At 31.4% G+C, this 20,869-nt stretch overlaps 1 protein-coding gene across 1 annotated transcript in view; it reads left to right on the top strand.

Moving 5' to 3' along the window:
- LOC115874289 (retrovirus-related Pol polyprotein from transposon gypsy) overlaps positions 1-20,641 on the top strand; it is a 109,044-nt gene extending 88,403 nt beyond the window's left edge. Inside the window, exons 4-6 of the mRNA XM_030889396.1 lie at positions 13,429-13,552; positions 15,216-15,500; positions 20,149-20,641. Coding sequence (XP_030745256.1) covers positions 13,429-13,552; positions 15,216-15,500; positions 20,149-20,324 — 585 coding nt within the window. The 3' untranslated portion in view covers positions 20,325-20,641. The remainder of the gene's footprint in view (positions 1-13,428; positions 13,553-15,215; positions 15,501-20,148) is intronic.
- The last annotated feature ends 228 nt before the right edge of the window (positions 20,642-20,869 follow it).

Genomic DNA, 20,869 nt, shown 5'->3' with positions numbered 1-20,869 from the left:
TGGCCGTAGAACGATTGGTGTCTCCACCGGACAGCACTTGAGACATAAGGGGAAATCAAATCAGCCTTGTCACTAATTTTCTCATTAGGTTGTATTACAATTCAATTCGATAAAGTTTTTGTGTAAAAGAATATAAATACTAAATTTTTGATGTCGTAAAAGAATAAATGTAATATTTTACAGAACGTATGAAATATGACCTACATTCTTGTAAACACAGAAACTTTGGAAAAATAAATAAAGAGACAAAAGTTTAACAGCCGTAGTTTTATAGAGTAATATTTTCAGAGAAGTGTCACACTTCATAACATTTGTCACTGCGAAGAGCGCGCAACAAAGACGAATTAAGATAAATGACAGAACAACCACGAAGCTGTGCAAATATCGCGTATATACGTTTTATTTTTAAGGACAGAGATTATATAATTATTACTTTTGCAAAAAAGGGTAATATTTTGAAACACTCCATTTGGAAGTGGATTTTGTTTGAAAAAATGAAAAATAAAATAAAAAAACATTTTTACATTAACATTTTAGTTTTTCAAGCTTTTGTTAATATACTGTGAATTATTTTATTATTGAGATGTTGAATAAAAATGTTATGTATATATATATGTTATATATATATATATATATATATATATATATATATATATATATATATATATATATATATATATATATATATATATATATATAATATATATATATATATATATATGTATGATAGAAAGCATTTATTAGCACTACAAAGTCATAACAACACAATGCCAACATACAGTTCATACCAAATAAACTTGTAGTCACGTTAAGCTTGACCGGCACAGTGTTGCCCACTTTTACATATTTTCTTTTAATCAAATTATTTTAAGAAATAAGAATAAATTAATTATAAATATATAAACGGTTATTATTTACATCAACAAAACTCACCTTCTTAACAGCACTTAAAGGACATAAAGGGCCGTTAGTAAAACAACTGTTTACTGCAAGGTCTGCTAGTAAACATTTATAAACTTAAAGTATCACAACACTATTTATTTAAACCAAAAACTCATAATACAAAACTAAAGTGCCAAAACGAACGACAATGTCAGGAAATAAATAAATGAATGTTAACATTTTTGACAGCAGAGCTACCACTCGAATCCTCAGCGTTAAATTTAAATTCCAGTTAGTCAGCCCGGCGCCGATTATGTCCATAGTTGGCAACAATGAATTTAAAAATCGCGCCCTCGATTACGTAACTAAAGGTTTAATTGATATCAAATATAGTTTTATGTTAATATAAAAAATGTTCCTAAAATTTTCCATATCATATTTACTGTTTTAAAAAAAATTAATTTGGAAAAAAGTCTTCATGTTAACTGAATTAGTTTAAAGAAACTTTTTCCCAAGTAGATTTATGTAAAAACTTTAAAAGTTATTGGAGTACAAAGGGTTAATAGAAAAAGTCCTTGACACCATTTAAAATGTATTCCTAAAGATCTATAAAATATTTTTTAAAGCATCTAAGAGCAGAAAGACAAGAGCACATGACCTGAATAAAAAACTCGATTTTTGTCGGATAAAAATATTTGAGAGATTTCCAAATTGTGGTGTTATTTATTGATTTATAATAATACACATAGATTCAAAAGTTTAGTATCAACCTGTTTTAATTTGAAAGAATTTTACTGGGAAACAATTTTTTGTGTGCTTGCTTGTTGATGTTCATCCCATATTTGTTGTAAAAAATTTGTGTATGCACTATGTGCGCATGTTTGAAGTGAAACTTCTTGTTGCTTCTGTTGGTGTGTCTGTCTGTCATCCCGTCTCTCCGTCTGAGGACTCCATTCGGGTAGAATGTAGAATGTTTAGGAGGGGAGTTAATCACCGCGACCTTACAGATCTATTGTGTGTTCCCCTTTCTTGAGTTATAACGTTAAAGCCCTTTATATATATAAAGGGCTTTAACAAAAACCAGTATCGGAGACGGCTCCACAGAGGCCAGCTCTCCATCCTTGACATCAGCCGTACCAAAGTTGGCATGAATGGTCGTCGTCTCGGCGCACTCAGTGATAAGGTGTTCTGGTGTTTCCCCATTTTCCCCACAGAATCTGCATTCGCCGTAGTTTCTCAGCTTTAACCTGCTGAGATGTTCGTTGAGGGGATAGTGTCCTGTTAGAAACCCCGTGACAATCCGAAGATTGTTTTTACTTAAATCAAGGAATACCTTTGATTTTTCTCGGTCGTAAGTTCTGAGGAACTTTTTCGTGTGTCTTAGACCTTTGGAGGACACCCATTCCAAGTTACGGATGGAGTCTTCCATAGTGGGGAGTGTTCGCTTTTTTCCTAGCTAGATGATTTGCTTTTTCATTGCCTTCTATCCCTTGGTGAGCAACTACTCGGAGTAGGAGGACTTTATTTTATTTGCCTAATTTATTGAGCTTCTCTAGGCATTCTTTGACCAACTTTGAATTGATGGTTACTGAGTTAATCGCGTTTAGTGCTGCTTGACTATCGGATAGGATGGCAATTTCTTGTTTTCGATAGTTCCTATCTAAGATAAATTGTACGCATCTTTCGATAGCGTAAATTTTTGCCTGAAGAATACTCGGGTAAGTTGTGGAGTAGGTGTATCCCTGTCCCTCTTTGGTTTTGCAAGCATCAGTTTACCACGTTATGGTATGGTCTTTTATATGCTGAGGAAGCGTTTCTTCCTTCCAATCCTTTTTATTACTCAATACTACAGTGAGGTGTTTCTCAAAGTTGTGAATTCTTGGTATGTCATCCACTGGAAGATGGAGAAGTGGAATTTTCTTTTTGAGGGTGTTCCAAGCCCCTGACCTGAAAATTCTCTCAGTACTGTTTCCGTCAATGACCATTTTAATCATTGTCGCATTGGTATAACTACCGATGGCAATATGCAGTGGTGTTAGGCCTAGAATGACCTCCATTGCTGCTGTTGGACATGTTCTCATAGCACCTGTGATGCAGATACATGCCAGTCTATACTTTGCACAAGTTTTGTCTTGCTGTACGTTGCTCTAGTTTTGTATACCAAGCAACTGCTCCATAGGTCTCCATTCGGGTAATTTTATCCACGTGCCGAGTTTGATTCAATTCGACTTATAATTAAGAAAAATCCTGATGATTTCGTCCACTTATTATTACTATTCTTAAAAATTTATAGTAGTGAAAAATTCTTGAAGTTAATTAACTTAAATGAACTTTTTACCAAGCTGATTCATTTAAAAACTTCTAAGGTTAATTGACTACAAAGAGATAATAGAAAAGGGGCTCGACACCGTTTAAAATTTATTTCCTAAGATCTATCAAATATTCCTTATTTTATAACTAAGAGCAGAAAGACAAGAGCCCGTGAAGTGAATAAAAAATTCGCTTTTACCGCAAAAAACACTCGACGAAGAGATGTTAAAAATTGTGGTTGGGCAGAATTTATTGGTCGGGATCGTATGTGGAATTATAGCGAAAATCACATACGAATGCGTAAAATCGTGACTTTATGTTTTTATTTAAAGAAAAAATCTTATTTCTTTTTCCCTTTTTAATACAATTTATGACAGCTTGATGTCTAAGGGTATATTTTTTGCAGGTCTTTAAATCTAGAAAGACACGTGTCTGTTTTATCAAATATATTTATATTTTTTTAATTTACTCCAGAGGCATTTAATCACAATCAATCCTATTAAGAGGATATATTAATATAATTGTCCTGAACTGTATTAATCCCGAATTACAATCTCAAATCTATAATTTAACATGTGTTTAAGATATAGTCAGGTTAACTAATTAATAATTAATTTTACCTACAGCTACATTTCAAATACTTCTAGGTAATTACAAAGATAAGCAGCGTATTTATAATAAGGGTATCTTTCCTCTTACTATATCTAATTTCATTTGTATTAAAAAAATGTCAAATTTAGTACCAGGAAAAAAGTGATGAAATACAATATTGGTCTTGATGCAAAACGTTTTGTCTGTGATTTGGGTATATTCAAGTTTAATTACTTCTTTTTGTTTATATTGTAACCACGTTTTTCGTATTTCAGTTAAAATTAACAGCAGACTTGTTCAGTACGTTTGCGTTGCAGAATGTAGAATGATTAAGAGGGGTGTTAACCACCGCGACATTAAAGATCTATTGTGTTTCCCTTTCTTGAGTTATAGCTCATCCATTTGAAAAAACAGAACTTTAGTTCATATTCTCAAAAAAAATGTTATAGATAAACAGACTACACCACTGTATTCTACGTAAAAAGCTCTACAAGAATCAGTTTTTACCTTCTCGATATCGTCCATAATAACGGAGTTACGGGGTCTGTCCCAAATTGCCAAATTTTCGAGAATACCCTGTAGATCAAAAACGAAGATGGCGATGAAAATTTTGTTTACAGCATCTTCTGTTTGACAAAAAAGTGGGACAGGTTTGTGCAAACCACATCCTCCTATTTTTATTAATAACGGAGATACCGTATGATGTCCCAAATTGCCAAATTTTCGAAAATACCCTGTAGATCAAAAACGAAGAGGGCAATGAAAATTTTGTTTACAGCATCTTCTGTTTGACAAAAAAGTGGGACAGGTTTGTGCAAACCACATCCTCCTATTTTTATTAATAACGGAGATACCGTATGATGTCCCAAATTGCCAAATTTTCAAAAATACCCTGTAGATCAAAAACGAAGAGGGCGATGAAAATTTTGTTTACAGCATCTTCTGTTTGACAAAAAAGTGGGACAGGTTTGTGCAAACCACATCCTCCTATCTTTATTAATAACGGAGATACCGTATGATGTCCCAAATTGCAGCATTTTCGAAAATACCCTGTAGATCAAAAACAAAGAGGGCGAAGAAAATTTACAAACCAAAATGGGACACAAGATAATAATCGTGAATAAGAAATGCGTCTCATAAAGGTATAAATTATGACAAAAACGTACTTTTATAGCAATTCTAGGACTATTACTACAAAAACATAACAAATGCCTTAAAACCTGATTAAAAATGAGATAGTAAAATTTGACCTGTTGCTCTAGAGTATATGTGAAATTTGACATTTAAAGTAATAAATGGTTAAAAAAATAGATCTAATAGCTTTTCTAGAGTTATAACTAATCATAGAGTCTGAGGGCTTTGACAATAGCAAGTACCTGAGACGGTTTTACAGAGGTTAGTTCTCCATCGCCAAAGTATATAGCACAAATGGTTGTCGTCTCGGTGCACTAAGTTATGTGGTGTTCTTATTTTTCCTAAAGAATCTGCATTCGTCGTTGTTTCTTAGTTAAATGGGTTTTGAACTAAGGTGTTCTGAGGTGTTCATTGAGGAGAGAGGATCATCTTAAAAATCTCTTGATAATCCATAAATTGTTCTTAATTAAGTAAAAAAAAATTGATTTTTCTTGGTCGTAAGTCCTGAGAGACTTCTTTGAGTGTTTTAGGCCGTTGGAGAATTACCATTACAGAATACGGATGGTTTTTGAGTTCTGCTTTAAGTTGGTTAGGGAAGTTGTGGCTACACATTTCATTGATTTTACGTGTTTCAGTCAGCACAAGATTTTTGACATGTTATTTAAATTATTTTGGCACCCATTTCATTTTAAAGAATTCCCTACAGAAAAATAAAAATGTTGTGATTTTTAGAATATTTATTTTGTCCTATTTTAGGTTTAATGTTAATGCTGCGGATAATTCATTATACCTAATACGGATATTATATTAAGCCCATATTACGATTGAATGTCGTAAAATAAAAAATATGCATAGGTTATAATTAGTAAAATTAATTATAACTTATTATTATTAAGTAATTGTTATTAGGTAGTATTTGTGTTAATTTTGAAGTTGAACTTGATATAATGTCATTTTAACAGAAGCCAACGACTTTTAACAGAACTTCAAAAAACTGTGTTAATAAAAATAAAAAAGTGTTATTGAATAGTTGTATTTAGTTTTTTTAAATAGTTTTTTTTCTTTGTTGTTTTTGTTTTTTTGCTTCAGACGACGGGAAGAGATATACTTCCCAATAAGTTATTTAAAATTTGTTTATTACTAAACCACTGCTAACAAATTGGTCCCCATTGGATTAACGCAGCAGTGTTTACAAAAAATAATTATTTTATTTTGTAGACTTTCTTGCAGTGGCGATTTCGCGACACCTTTTAAAATTGAGCTAAAAATCCTGATTTCCGGGGATATTTTTTTCTCGGTTATTAGGTTCATTTCAACCCATAAATTCTATAGGTTAGTTTTTTGGCTCACCTTAATGAGCATCTATAAGAAAATCGTACCCAATGCTGTACCTCCTTTTCCGATTCGTCGAAAATAATCTAATTTATTTGCCCGCGTCCGTAAAATGTCGTTACAGAAAACAAATTTATCAAGGCGGCCTGCAATTAGAGCGGGCCTCGCAACGGTTTTGTTTGGCGTTTCAGTTGGCCAGGCCCCAAAGTGATAAATTCCCACGGCGCTGATGGACAAGTGTTTCTATCTCCTTTGGTTGGAAATTTACCGCTTTAACTAGCACGAGGACGTTCGAATTTCCATGTAAATTGCTCGAAACGAAATAGGAACTAACTATCCGAAATTGGAACCCGTTAAAGGGGAATTAGCATGGGGAGAGAAAAGATGGAAAAAGAACTAAAATAACATTCGAATTCATTCTAGAGATAAATAAATGGTTTGAGAAAAGTATTTAATTACATTTGAACGTTTAAAACTAAATATTTTACTTAGATTCTGTGCACTGTAGCGTTTTTTATAAACATTACCACTGCGAACGGCAGCTTTTCGTTGGTAGAGCAGTCGTGGATAAGGTATTTCACTGGAAAGAACTAATTAACAATAATAACTCGAAATTATAAATATTGGGCGTCAGGCATGAACAGAGAAAAAAAACACAGTTCTTTATTACTTAAAACTAGTGACTATATAGTCTGTACGATATTATTTAAAATGTACATTAAGTTAACACTGAAAATCGACTGAAAACCAGAACCTAAATCTACACTTAGCTGTTCTTGATGCAATCCTGTTTCAAAAAGTAGCAGCGTGAGGTGGGCTCATATCTCTGTACTGTCTGTCGGCGATCCTGTTGGCCAAAACAACAAAAGGGGCCAGAATGAAGACACCATGAATCAATACAGCCGTAGCTACTGACTAGGCTTAGAAATGGGAGCAAAGCAGCATGTGGCTTACGCTGTATCCAGACTGTGGCAATATGGGGACACTACCCGTACCTTGGAACACTACTAGGACCTGGGATAATGTCCGTAACTTGAACCATAACCTTGGACACAGTCCGTCCATAAGATAACGGTACAGAGGAACACTACCCGTACCTTGAACCCTAAAAATATGAAACTCTTGTTTAAAATCAAACAAGGTCTAAGAACAAAATGAACCTACCTCGAATTACTTCCGAGGGCTCACTAAATAATAAAGAACATGTCCTTTCTTCCATGTGACATTCTGGGGGACAAAAGAAAAGGGACGCTAACGTGCCAGCAGAATACAAATACAAGTTAGGTTGGGACATCCAAAACACTACATTTGCTCTACCAATTGCAGTTTCTCAAAGCAAGGATTTTTTGATGGTGACAGTAGGATGGTCAAAGCCAAGTGAAGTTAAGCACGGAAAGAGTTGACAGAAGCGATGTTGACAGCGCCTCCACAGAGCGATAACACGGTTGTGTCAAACGATAACAGGGTTGTGAACTAGAGAACGTAAAAGTTACGCCAAGCGCGTCAAATAAACTATCCGGCCTGAACGAGAGGGAATCCGGTGAGGATAGGCCAGATATCATATATTATATATAAAAAAGACATGTAACGAACTAAAAACGTTACAGCACTATAGATTTTTATGGCAGCGGAATTATACAGGATGCTCCGAACTGTATCCCGGAAACTTCAGCAGCATATTCTGCAGATAAAAATAAGTAAAAAAAATCCTATAAATGTATGTCCTAAAATGGCTTAGTTTTGCAGATACAGGGTGTAGAAGTTTCATTTTTATTTCGATTTTTTCCAAATAATTTTAATAGTATCGTCAATATTTGAATGAAAATTGGTGTCTGCGAGTTTTTTGACATCAGAAATTTGGGATTTTGATATCAATATGACTCCTACTTGTAGGTGGCGCCACCTACATGTATTTTCAGTATTTTGAAGAGTAATAACTTTTCATCCGTATCTGTATATACAGGGATCGGCATAAATCAGGCAACGCTCTCGAAAAATTGACATATGTGCGTCAGACAGTTGTGTCTGCAGTAACCCTTTTTCGAATACCTTTTGTAATTTCTTTTAATAAATATATTTTGACGCTGCATTTTTTTCTCTTAATGCAAATTGGTTGCTTGACTTATGCCGACCCCGGTATAATAAAACTACCGAGTAAAAAAAATATAAATTTTTATGATTTTTTACGTAATAAATGTCTCTTCGTAAAAATCGCTACGAGCAACCGTTCTCAAGATATTTAAAATGGAAATAGTCAATACATATCATTATTAACAAAAAATAAACATGTAAAATATACAGGGTCCGGCAATAGTGCGTCGGGCATCTGTAGCTCTTAATAAAAAACTTGAGAATTTTGTTTAAGTGGAAACCTAAAGTATGTACGGGAATGTATTTCAGGAAAATGTCTTAACTTCTACAGGGTGGCTCAAAAAAGTGTGAGTAAATTGGGATGATTTTTTTTAAATGGAACACCCTGTATATTATTGCATTTTTGGCTTTCTTTCAGGTCACTTTACATAATGCTTAGATATGAGTAAATATATTTAAATAGTTTCAGAGGTATTAATAAATAAATAAAAAATATATATTTTTCATTCTTTATTAAAAAAAATTATTAAAAATACAAGAACTGTCCTGAAATAAAACTGTATTGGATATTTACTTTAGATGGTCTGTACTTACTTTACTATAAATATCGTAATCGTAAATCATACAGGATGTACAAAATTCTACGCCAAACTTTCTAAAATATAAAACAATTTTTCTTTGTTTTTTTTTTTAATGGAACACCCTGTATATTATTTTTTATTAGATGGAGAATTCAAAAATTAACATTTCTTGAATTTAAAGTATTTCAAACTTTTAATGGTTTCGCAGATACACGCAGTATTATTTCATATCAACGGTAAAATACGAGAGAAAAATCATTGGGTGGCTTTGATAAAAATTTACATGGCAAATGCCATATCAGATATAAATCCGCAAATATCTCCGAAACCTTTAAAAATGTTGAAATACTCTAAATACAAAAAATGTTAATTTTTTAATTCTCCATCTACTGAAAAAATAATATACAGGGTGTTCTTTTTAAAAAAGTGAAGAAAAATTACTTTATATTTTTGAAAGTTTGGCGTAAAATTTTGAACATCCTGTATTTAAGATTACCATATTTATAGGAAAGTAAGTACAGACCTTCTAAAGTAAGTACCTAATATAATTTTGATTTCAGGACAGTACTTGCATTTTTCATCATTTTTTTTAAGAAAGGCTGAAAAATATATATTATTTATTTATTTATTAATATCTCTGAAACTATTGAAATATATTTGCTCATATCTTATGTAAATTGATCTAAAAAATAGCCAAAAATGCAACAATATACAGGGTGTTCCATTTTAAAAAATCATCCTGATCCACTCACGCTTTTTTGAGCCACCCTATAGAAGTTAATATATTTCCTTGGAATACATCCTCGTACATATTTTAGATTTGCACTTAAACAAAATTGTTAAGTTTTTTATTCCAAGAGCTACAGATGCCCGACGCCCTATTGCCGGACCCTGTATAGTTATTTGACTGAAATTATAAATTTGGAAATTTTTTCATTTTTTAAATTAATCATATATTTTTCTTCGAAAAAATAATGATAGAACAGTTTCTGTTGAACTTTTGGCACAAAAATATTTCAAATTGATTATTTCAATCTAATAAACATTTAGTCAACATGTTTAATTTATGACAATAATGACAGGTATTGATAATTTCGGTTCCAAATATTTCGAGAACCATTCATCGTAGCGATTTTTACCAAGAGACTTTTTTTACGTAAAAAACCTCGTAAATGTATATTTTTTACTCAGTAGTTTTATACATGTGCCGACGAAAAGTTATTATTCTTCAAGCCAGTTAAAAATATGTACGTGGCGCCCTCTACAAGTAGGAGCCATATTGACATCTAAATCAAATTGGCCATGTCAAAAAACTCCCAGACAACAATTGAAGGGGCAACCAGGAATAACCAGGCAGCTCCAATATTTTCGAAAATGAGATTGTTAATGAATTACCATTTAAAAAAATGGCCGACCTTTTCCTGCAACAATCAGTTCTCTCAATATAACAATACATAAATGGCGACGTTAGTTAGAGCTGCCTTACTCTGAGTTTGCAGCAAGAACCGAGCAGGGCCCGTATTCTGTAACTTTAAAAACGCTAAGCGCTTTTATACGCTCAGCGTATATGACGTTAATTTCCGTTGAGCGGGCACGCTCTTAACGGTTTCGGTATTCTTGTCTGACGCGCTTAGCGTCTTTACTGATTGCGCTGAGCGCTTTTTAAACGATTGCTTTAAAGGATCGTTTTGCTTGTCGAACTGTCAGTGAAAATCGAAAAAATTGTGAATTTGGGCGTTATCTTGCTCTTTAGTGAAAATTACTACTTCTTCTATAAATTTCTTAATAAGTAATTGATAATTTACGACTTGGCAGCTATAAATATTGTTCAAAACATCGAAAATGCTGAGAAGCGTCTTCAACACTTTCCTCGTATAATAAGAACAATGACATATCCGTAGAAAAATAGCTTGAAACGAGGGGTGTCTCACTTGGGTGAAAAATGTACATGTACTGCCAAAATATCATGTTACTGGCAAGCGACTGTCAATGGTTGCGAAGAAGCCTGCCTATGACTGCCATGTAATTATATGGGTGACTGCCGTAAGACTGCCAATGACTGCCAGCGACTGCCAAGAAAATGTACATGTAATTCCAATAGTGAGACACCCCTCGGCTTGAAATAACTCAACAATAGGTTATGAAATTCGCGTAACATTGACATTTTTCATTGTTACATCCGTCAGTTATCAACTTTTGACTATTACCTACATTAGAAATTGTGTTGCCAATATGTGCTCAACGCGTATCCAGAACACGATTCGCATGGCAACGAGAATAACAAAATCGACTGCCTTGCGTTTCGCTGATCGAATACTTCCGCTCACCGCTTTGAAAGCGTAACGTTTTTATGTCAAAGTTACAGAATACGGGCCCAGCCCTTTTTCGATTTCCCACAAACTTATTAAAATGAAGCTGCCTGGTTATTGCAGCCACCCCTTCACATTATTTCAGATTAGTAATATTTGTAAAAAATCGAAATGAAAATTAAATTTTACAACCTGTATCCCCGAAACTAAGCATTTTACATACATTGACATATATTTATACGAACTTTTTTACTTATTTTTATCCGACTTATTTTTTATTAAATACGGACCTGCATTTTTATTTCCGGTTTTGAAAGAACTAGATCTGCTGAGTACAATAATATGCCACACTTTATACTTTTTTTTGTTTTGGGTACCTTAACAACAACAAAGTACAACTCTGGTTTTTTTAATTATTTAATCTAATTATATTCATCGCAACAATATTGACCAGAGCTAATTAACATTGAATAAGGAAAATCGAGTTAATTGAAAGATTCAAATAAATAATATCCAGGTCAGCAATTAAAGATATTATTTTTAACTTTTTTTATTGTGAATTTGAAATCTCAATGTACGATCTAATAATATGCATAATAAATATTAATCGTAGTTTTATAAATAAATAGACTTCTACTAACTAGTTTCTAATTCTCAACATATTCGAAAGGGTTATTACCCTCCCTATTGCATAAATTTATTATTTGTTCAATTTTATTTATAGATCTTTCGATGTTTTACTCCACGTCATTGTTAAGTTTGAAGGTTTATCAATTTGTAACGATGAATAGATTAAATAATAAAAAAAGAGAGCCGGACTTGGAAATTAGTAATTAGTTTTAATGAATTGTGTTCAAATGTGCGAAACAAAAAAAGTATAAAGTGTGACATATCGTTGTACTCAGGAGATCTTTCAAAAACTGGAAAAAAATGTAGATCCGTATTTAAAAAAATTAGTCGGCCTCTGTATCTCACAATGATCAGCTAATTTAAAATCTAAAAATACTTTCAGATAGTCTTAATAAAGTGTCTATGAGAACGGGCAATTAGTTTTTGATTTTCTAAAATCTAACGACAGAAAAAAATTAAATTGATTTTCAAGAAAATCCATTTTACATACATTGATATACATTTATACGAACTTTTTTACTTATTTTTATCTGCGGAATATGCTGCCAAAGTTTCGGAATACAATTCGGTCCACCCTGTATAGTCAAGCTAAGGTTAATTCCAGGTGTATATTCTTTCTAAAATAAATTACACTTTCTAGCACATCCGGTTAAACTTGAAGTGACTGCAAAATTACTCAATTTAAATAAAATGGCTAGAAATACATTTAGTTCAAAAAACGGAATGTAAAATTTTAACATTACAGACAATGTTAGTCTAAGTAAATATTTTGTTTCATAATCTAGTGGGGTAGGATTACCATTTATTAATTTTAATATTATTAGATGCTGTAATTTTAATGTTTATTAATAGATAGAGATTAACGATATATGCAGGGTGAGTCTTAAATAAGTGCAAATACTATTAGGAGTAGTATATTTCGACCTCAGAAAAACACATCTATGAGGTTTTTTCCCGAAAAAAAATGAAAATTTGGAATTTTTTGAAAATTATTTTGGAAATTTGTTATTTTTAAGTTAAAAGACATAATATCACAATAATATGGCAACATAGGTAGTAGATTAAATTTACAAGAAAGAAAATCTAGAAAAAATCCAGTGGTTATTAAAATTTAAGCAAAAAATATTAATTTTTTTATTTTTTTTTGAACGTAATATTTGAAAAAACGGTAAAGAGAAAATATGTTTCTTTTACTGAGATCTACCAGCCCTAAAAATAATTGCACACATTTATGACTCACCTTAACATGAAATGGTAAATAAGTCAAGTAGTCAATAAAGTCACTTTATTCAAACTGTTTTATTACAGTATAACTTCTGATTTTTATAAAATCTTTAGGAAATATTATAATGGAATAGAAAGCAAATAATAATTCAGTATTTATTTTTAAAGAAGCTTTTTACCTACTGCACTGAAAACCTAATAAAAACTATGACTTTACGGTCCACATCTTTCATATAGATTTATTGTAGTTTATACGTCTTGAATAACAAAGTAGAGAAATTTCTAGATAAGCGACGTACAACACGGTATAAGTTTGCCTTGAAATTTATGTCTTTTTGTTTCAGATTTATCGAATAGATCCATGCGAGTTCTGTCTTTGCCTCGATGGAGAAATGTTTTGCTGGTGGCAAGACTGTCCTCCTGCTATGGAAGGGCCTTGCAAGAATTTAGGACCTTTTACGCCATGTGGTAAATATATTTTATTTTTAATTAATTTATTGCTTATGTTAGATAAACAATATGTTAATTAAAAATTAATTTATTTAGATAAAATAATTTAATTCTTAAGAACTTAAAGAGGTTAGTAAATATACCTAACCAACTTTTGTATACCAATTAAGTGTATTGCAAGATAGATTATTGTATTTACATAGAGTCACATTTATGAAAAAACTTTTAGATTATATCTAATAAGTTATACAGGATGCTGTGGTACGAGCATTAGTATATCGGTAACCGTAATAGATAGGAATATGGTTAAATTGGGGCAAAGTTGCCGCTTTGGGATGTTCACCAAGGTACCATCAAAAAAGTTTTAAAAATTTCACGGATTACTGAGTTTTTTGGAAAAAACGGATTTTTTTAAAAATCAATTTTATTTTTTCTTGTCGTTAATTTTTAGAAAATCGAAAAACTAATCTCACATTCTCATAGCCACTTTATTAGGGCTATCTGATTAGTATTTTTAGATTTTAAAATTAGCTGACTGCTTGTGAGATACCAGAAGCCGACTTATTTTTTTTAAATACGGACCTGCATTTTTTATTTCCGGTTTTGAAAGAACTTGGTCTGTTGAGTACAATGATATGCCACACTTTATACTTTTTTTTGTTTTGGGTACCTTAACAACAACAAAACTATTTAGTTATTATTTAAAATAATTTCAAGTACAACTCTGGTTTTTTAGATTATTTAATCTGATTATATTCATCGCAACAATATTGACCAGAGCTAATTAACATTGAATAAGAAAAATCGAGTCAATTGAAAGATTCAAATAAATAATATCCAGGTCAGCAATTAAAGATAATATTTTAACTTTTTTATTGTGAATTTGAAATCTCAATGTACTAATAATATGCATAATAAATATTAATCGTAGTTTTATAAATAAATAGACTTTTACAAACTAGTTTCTAATACTCAACATATTCGAAAGGGTTATCACCCTCCCTATTGCATAAATTTATTATTTGTTAAATTTTATTTATAGATCTTTCGATGTTTTACTCCACGTCATTGTTAAGTTTGAAGGTTTATCAATTTGTAACGATGAATAGATTAAATAATAAAAAAAGAGAGCCGGACTTGGAAATTAGTAATTAGTTTTAATGAATTGTGTTCAAATGTGCGATACAAAAAAAGTATAAAGTGTAACATATCGTTGTACTCAGGAGACTGAGATCTTTCAAAAACCGAAAAAAAAATGCAGATCCGTATTTAAAAAAATAAGTCGGCCTCTGTATCTCACAATGATCAGCTAATTTAAAATCTAAAAATACTTTCAGATAGTCTTAATAAAGTATCTATGAGAATGGGCAATTAGTTTTTGATTTTCTAAAATCTATCGACGGAAAAAAATAAAATTGATTTTCAAAAAAATCCGTTTTCAAAAAAATCCAAAGCGGCAACTTTGCCCCAATTTAACCATGTTACCGAGATACCTATGCTATGCGCGTACCTCAAATTTGTAGCACCCTGTCTATATTTTTTTAAAATGCTATAATCTCAAACAATTTAACTATACTTTCATGAACGCAAAAGACAAATAATAAAATTTGGCTAGCTACTTTTTTAATTTTAATATTTACTTCATATTTTTAAATTCAATATTTACTTCATATTTTTTTAGTAAGTATTTCAGTAGCTCCACCCACGAGAAACAAACCTAATCAAATTTCAACATATCAGTCCACGACACCAGCAAAACTTTCTACAACAAGAAAACCAATTAAATACAAGAAAGAAAATATCACTACACAATCGGGCATGGAATTGGAAGATGACAGTTTGACAAGTACGGTTCGTGATCTACCTGAATCTTCCACGTTTTCAGAAGAAATTAGCACACCAGAAGTAGATGACACTAGCTATTCGAGTACATCGACAGAAGAACCAAAAAGTTGTATTGTTATGGGTAAGGATATTTTTTTTGTTTTCTATGTAACATTTCTTTCTTTATACTTAGGACACTTTAATTAAGAACGACAGTTTGTTTTGTTTAGGTACTGTTCTATATTTGACAACTTGTATCTAAGTTATCATATATTTTTTGAGTTATCATATATAGAACAATACGCAAATTTCTCGATGCAATAGGAAATTCAATGTCTATAATAGTCACATGTCTTCTCTTATGTCACAGTGACTGTGGTAATCACTAAATTTGACGTTTAAGCTGTACAAATTTTTTAGAGGCAGTTTTTTTCGTCCAAAAATGTTAACTATTTTTTTTCCAAAAACGGTTAATGTTAGGTATAGAGTGTTTAATATCAAAATTCATAAATTTTTACAGAAAATGTAAGTATGTAATAAAAAATGGGAGAACCCGTTTAAAATCAGAAAGTTGCTGTTTGCTGTCAACTTCCGATATTTCCGGAAGTGCTGCCATATTGAATATATTTTTAATCGATATATCTCGTTGTGAAACTCGAAAATATTAATTAAAATATAAATACCTAAATCAACTGACATGGTTTACAGAGGATATAAAAAAATGTTTCCGTAGCGTAAAATCTATATTTGTTTTACTTCAGACGAAGATTTTAGTCATTACATCACATGATTTAGTCAATAAAGCAGATAGATTTAAGATAGAAATTCTACATTAAATAATCATCGAATTAGGACAATCTCATTTCACATGCTTCGGTGGGCATAAGGAATTCTGTACATACAACTATCGATTCTGTACATATCCGCAAATTCTCATTGGCTCTGTAATCATATCTAAACTATGCAATTTATTAAAATATTATAAAAAAAGTTTAATTGAATTTATTGAACTTTTTTAGAATCTTTGCTTTATAATAATTTAAAACATTTGTTGATTTAAATTGTATTTGCATATTTTTTATTACATTATTTTAACGTAACCAACCATTTGGTTAAAATGATTTTTTTTATATAAATATATTAATTGTAATTTAATATTGCACAATATTTCTATTACGTATTTTTCTTTAATTTTATGCATATTGCGTTTATAATAAATTATTAAAATACATGCTGAAGTACACGTTTACATTTTTTTGTGCTTGTCGGATTTTTTTACTCTTAAAATTTTATTCAATATTCAACCAAATTGATTTTAATTTTTTTTTTCTGGATTATTACTAATTATTTTTTTTGTCCATTTTTTTTTGGATAGTTTATTTTTAAAATAGTTTTATTACCTTATTAGGTACCTAAGCATTTTAATTATCAAACAAATAATAACAATCGAAATTATTTAACGAAACACACACCCATAAGATCACAGCGATTCCATAGAGCAGCTGACTGAAAATTTGAGATGAGACCTATAATTTTAAAATCAAGACATTCAAAGCTGTCCTGTCAAAATATAACCCCCCCCCCCTTATTTAAAGTTTGAGTTTGAGTCTCCTTTCCCTCAGTAAAGGATTTTAATTAATTAGTGTTTTATTTTATTAATTATAAATTAATGTTAAGAAAAGAATTTAAAATAAAACGAAAAAAATCACTTTAATATCTTTGTGTAAAATATTTAAAAAAATAGGATTATTTCACCAACTTATTTTATAAAAGAGATAGGAGGGAAAAAAAATTATATGCAACTCTTTCGGCACACTGCATCACCCTGTATACTAAAACTAGATCTAAAATGTTATTCAAATATTTCAAAAAAATATAATAAAATTTTAATATTTTTATCAACAATTACTAAAGTAATATATCTGCTTTAACACCCTGTATCGTTGTGAAATTAATGGTATGGGTGCAACACTTGGGTCTATTTTATTATTATGCTATGCTCTAAATTTCAACTAAGCCTATTAATAACAGCCTGATGTCTCATAGTCGATTTGATACCTAATTTATTGTATTGATTGGAATTGAACGTTAATGGCCTGATGTCAAATGAAACTGCATACAATAGATATTGTAATTAATATTATACTAGGTGTTTCAATATATATTCTTTAAAGATGTAATGAAACAAATTTAAATTGAAATTAAATATTACAAAATAATCTCAATTGATTAACAACATGAAATGAAACTAGAGGCTCCAAAGTAAATATAGTTGGATGTCTGGAAAAAATGACTGGATTAAAACCGATTATATAAAAACTACGTCGGTTTTTTGTTTATAACTTTAAAAATATCAATTTTTTTAAATAATCTTTCTATTCAAAATTAAAGTAAATATAATTTCCTACAATTTTTATTAAATTCTTTTCAATGAAAAACTGCTCGAGTTCAACAACCAGTTGAAAATGAGCGTTTTTTGGTCTCTGCCAATACCTACTTTCTGAACTCCAAAACTTTTACTTTATTATTAAATAAAGTTATATAAGGATTCTTGCCACTTAACTGCTTATATAGAAATTTAATTTTTGCGCTGTGTTTGTCATAATGTGGATCAACCTGCTCTCACTACCGGTTTCGGAGCCCTACTTCATCCTCAGGTGAGCTTGGGCAGATCCACAAAATGACAACCACAGCACAGATATAGTTAATTCCGACTTGTCGGAAAGTGTCGGTTAGATATTAAGTCCCGAACGGGAGATAGCGGCCTGCTTGCAATGGTAGTACTTTCATACCACCGGGGCGCAACTATCGATAGTAAAAGGATGGTAAAAGGCTTTTTTTTCAGGCAAGCCAAATTATAAAATAGGAAACAAATTTCTTGCAGTATAGGTATATAATAAATTTATATAAGGATTCTTGCCACTTAACTGCTTATATAGAAATTTAATTCTACGATGTGTTTGTCATAATGTGGATCAACCTGCTCTCACTACCCGTTCGGGACTTAATATCTAACCGACACTTTTCGACAAGTCGGAATTAACTATCTCTACGCTGTGGTTGTCATTTTGTGGATCTGCCCAAGCTCACCTGATAATGGAGTAGGGCTCCAAAACCGGTAGTGAGAGCAGATTGATCCACATTATGACAAACACAGCGTAGAATTAAATTTCTATATAAGCAGTTAAGTGGCAAGAATCATATAATTTTATTATATACCTATACTGCAAGAAATTTGTTTTCTATTTTATTATTAGTCTAGTATGTATTTTTTTTTATTTTAAGTTAAATCTCATATAGACAGTAATTACAACAATTATACCACCTCCGATAATAAAAAACGCAAATTTATATTATATTTAAATTATTTGTATATAAGTGCAAATATAGTTGCAGACGAATGAATCCACTGTCACTTGTTAAAAGAAAAAACTATAGAACGTATAATTGGTGGTAATTCTTATACTATCAAATTTAAATGAAGTGAAAAAGCAAAACTTTTTGCAGTAATGAACATTTTGTTCATTACTCGCAGAAAAGGCAAAAATTGTATCACATCAAGCTGAAGAAGATGTCCTTATTACGAGGAGAACATGTTGGTCACATTAAATAATTACGTCACAATAAGGAGGAATTGGTCATTTTGATTGACCTATGAAGCCCTGTATAAAGAATGTTTTCTTTCTAAAACCACAGGTATCTCAAACACTATGATACCTTTTCTTGTCCTGATATTATATTAATCTTTAAATTATATTAATCCTTAATAAATAAGTGTGAAACAACTTTGACAATGTTTAACTAGGAGAAATTAAAATTTCTTAAAGTTTTACATAAATATAATGACTTGAAATCCATCATTAATGTTTTTAAATTCGGTCTTCCATGAAAAATATCAATGCTTGCTTCATCCAGCTAAGAAGGCTTAGGTAGGGTATATATAATAAATAAACAAAAATACGAGTAGCGGAAAAAGGGGCCAAAAAACCCTACATATATGCTTATTCTGTGCATTAAGTTCATCAGACCGAAGGAAACAGCCATTCGACGACCGGTTTCGGAGATTTTTCTCCATCGTCAGGCCGACTTTGCTGTAACCCTCGATCTGACCAACGAAAAGCAGAGAATAGCATTTGAGTACAATAAGTACTACTATGGCGAGACTGCTAGACGCTCTACGCCATCTAGCGGTAGCTGTGACAATCACAGATCCTGAGGCTGCAAATGGTGCTTTGTGCCTCGTTTGCTTCCCTTTTTTATTTTTTTTAGGATCACTAGTTCATCGTTGCTGATTCCTTCCATATTGATGAAGCCTGAAGGCAGAAACACTGACGGGTAGTCATGTTTTAGTCATGTTTTAGTCATGTCTCATGCCTAATCTTACTGTAGGCTTGCCCGATAAATTCTTTCTCATACTTACATGTTTCTCATACTAATTCCGTCACGAAATTTTGTTAGCAAACATCAAAGCTATCCTAAAACTCCCCCCCCCCCAAAAAAAAAATACAATTTGACTAAGCTAAAAAGAAATGATTTCACAAATAGTAGCACAAATCATAGTGACCCGTTTCGTACGTACCTCAGTATATTTCACTTCTATACACTTCACTGTTAAGTTTTCTGTTAAAATGTTTTGTTAACAGAATTAAAAATATTATAAAAATAGTTATCCTAACATTTCTATACACAGTCGGTATTTAAAACAGTAAAAAATGTCAATCTTTAACATAAAAACAGAATCGATCTTTTAGCAAATCTTAATAATCCCCAACTTGGTGAATCTGTTTCAGGGCAGGAATATAAAGTGGGCGACAATCTGCCGCACAGCACGGGCAATTGTTTGGAGTGCATCTGCGGCGCGGGGGGCCAGATTACCTGCTCGCCCCATCAGTGCGCCCCCGCGGGAGACGAAATTAACGACTATCGCCCGCCGGGACTCCGACAAGGAAACGAAGCCTTCAAATAAACACAGTTTTAGGTTATTCTTGTTTTTTTTGTGTTTTACCTTATTTTGTAAAATGTGTTAAGGGTTGAGTTACTGGTCTTCGTATAACTGCAGGAGGATTGTTTGGTGTAAGTAAATATAAAATGAAGGATTGTCTCTGTAACAATATTTTTTTTTAAGATCCAAAGTATTATGTAATACAAAGATTTTTTAGCGTTTAAGTTTGAAAATGTTTATTTTTTATAAATTAAAATCGTATTTGTATTCGGTTCTCAAGAAAAATACAATACTTGCAGATGCGATTTGTAGAATTTTACCTTAAAACTATATCTTTTGCTCTGGGCGTGGGACCCACACCAAATTTTAGTGAGTTAACTTAGGACGTAACAGTAACATTTTTGTTTTATAAAAAAAATTTCAAATTTAGATTTTTTTTATTTTACCTGTTCACATTGTTTCTAAAATAAGGATGTTAGTAAGAATCATTGGAATCCCTTCAAGATCATAAAATAATTTTGTATAAGGTGCCATAAGTTAATAAAAAAGGTTTACTGTTATAAAAATAT

This window comes from Sitophilus oryzae, unplaced genomic scaffold (genome assembly GCF_002938485.1).
Source record: "Sitophilus oryzae breed Bouriz unplaced genomic scaffold, Soryzae_2.0 scaffold_125_pilon_pilon, whole genome shotgun sequence".
NCBI classification, from domain to species: Eukaryota; Metazoa; Arthropoda; class Insecta; order Coleoptera; family Curculionidae; genus Sitophilus; species Sitophilus oryzae.
This window is presented reverse-complemented; position numbering and strand designations above follow the sequence as displayed.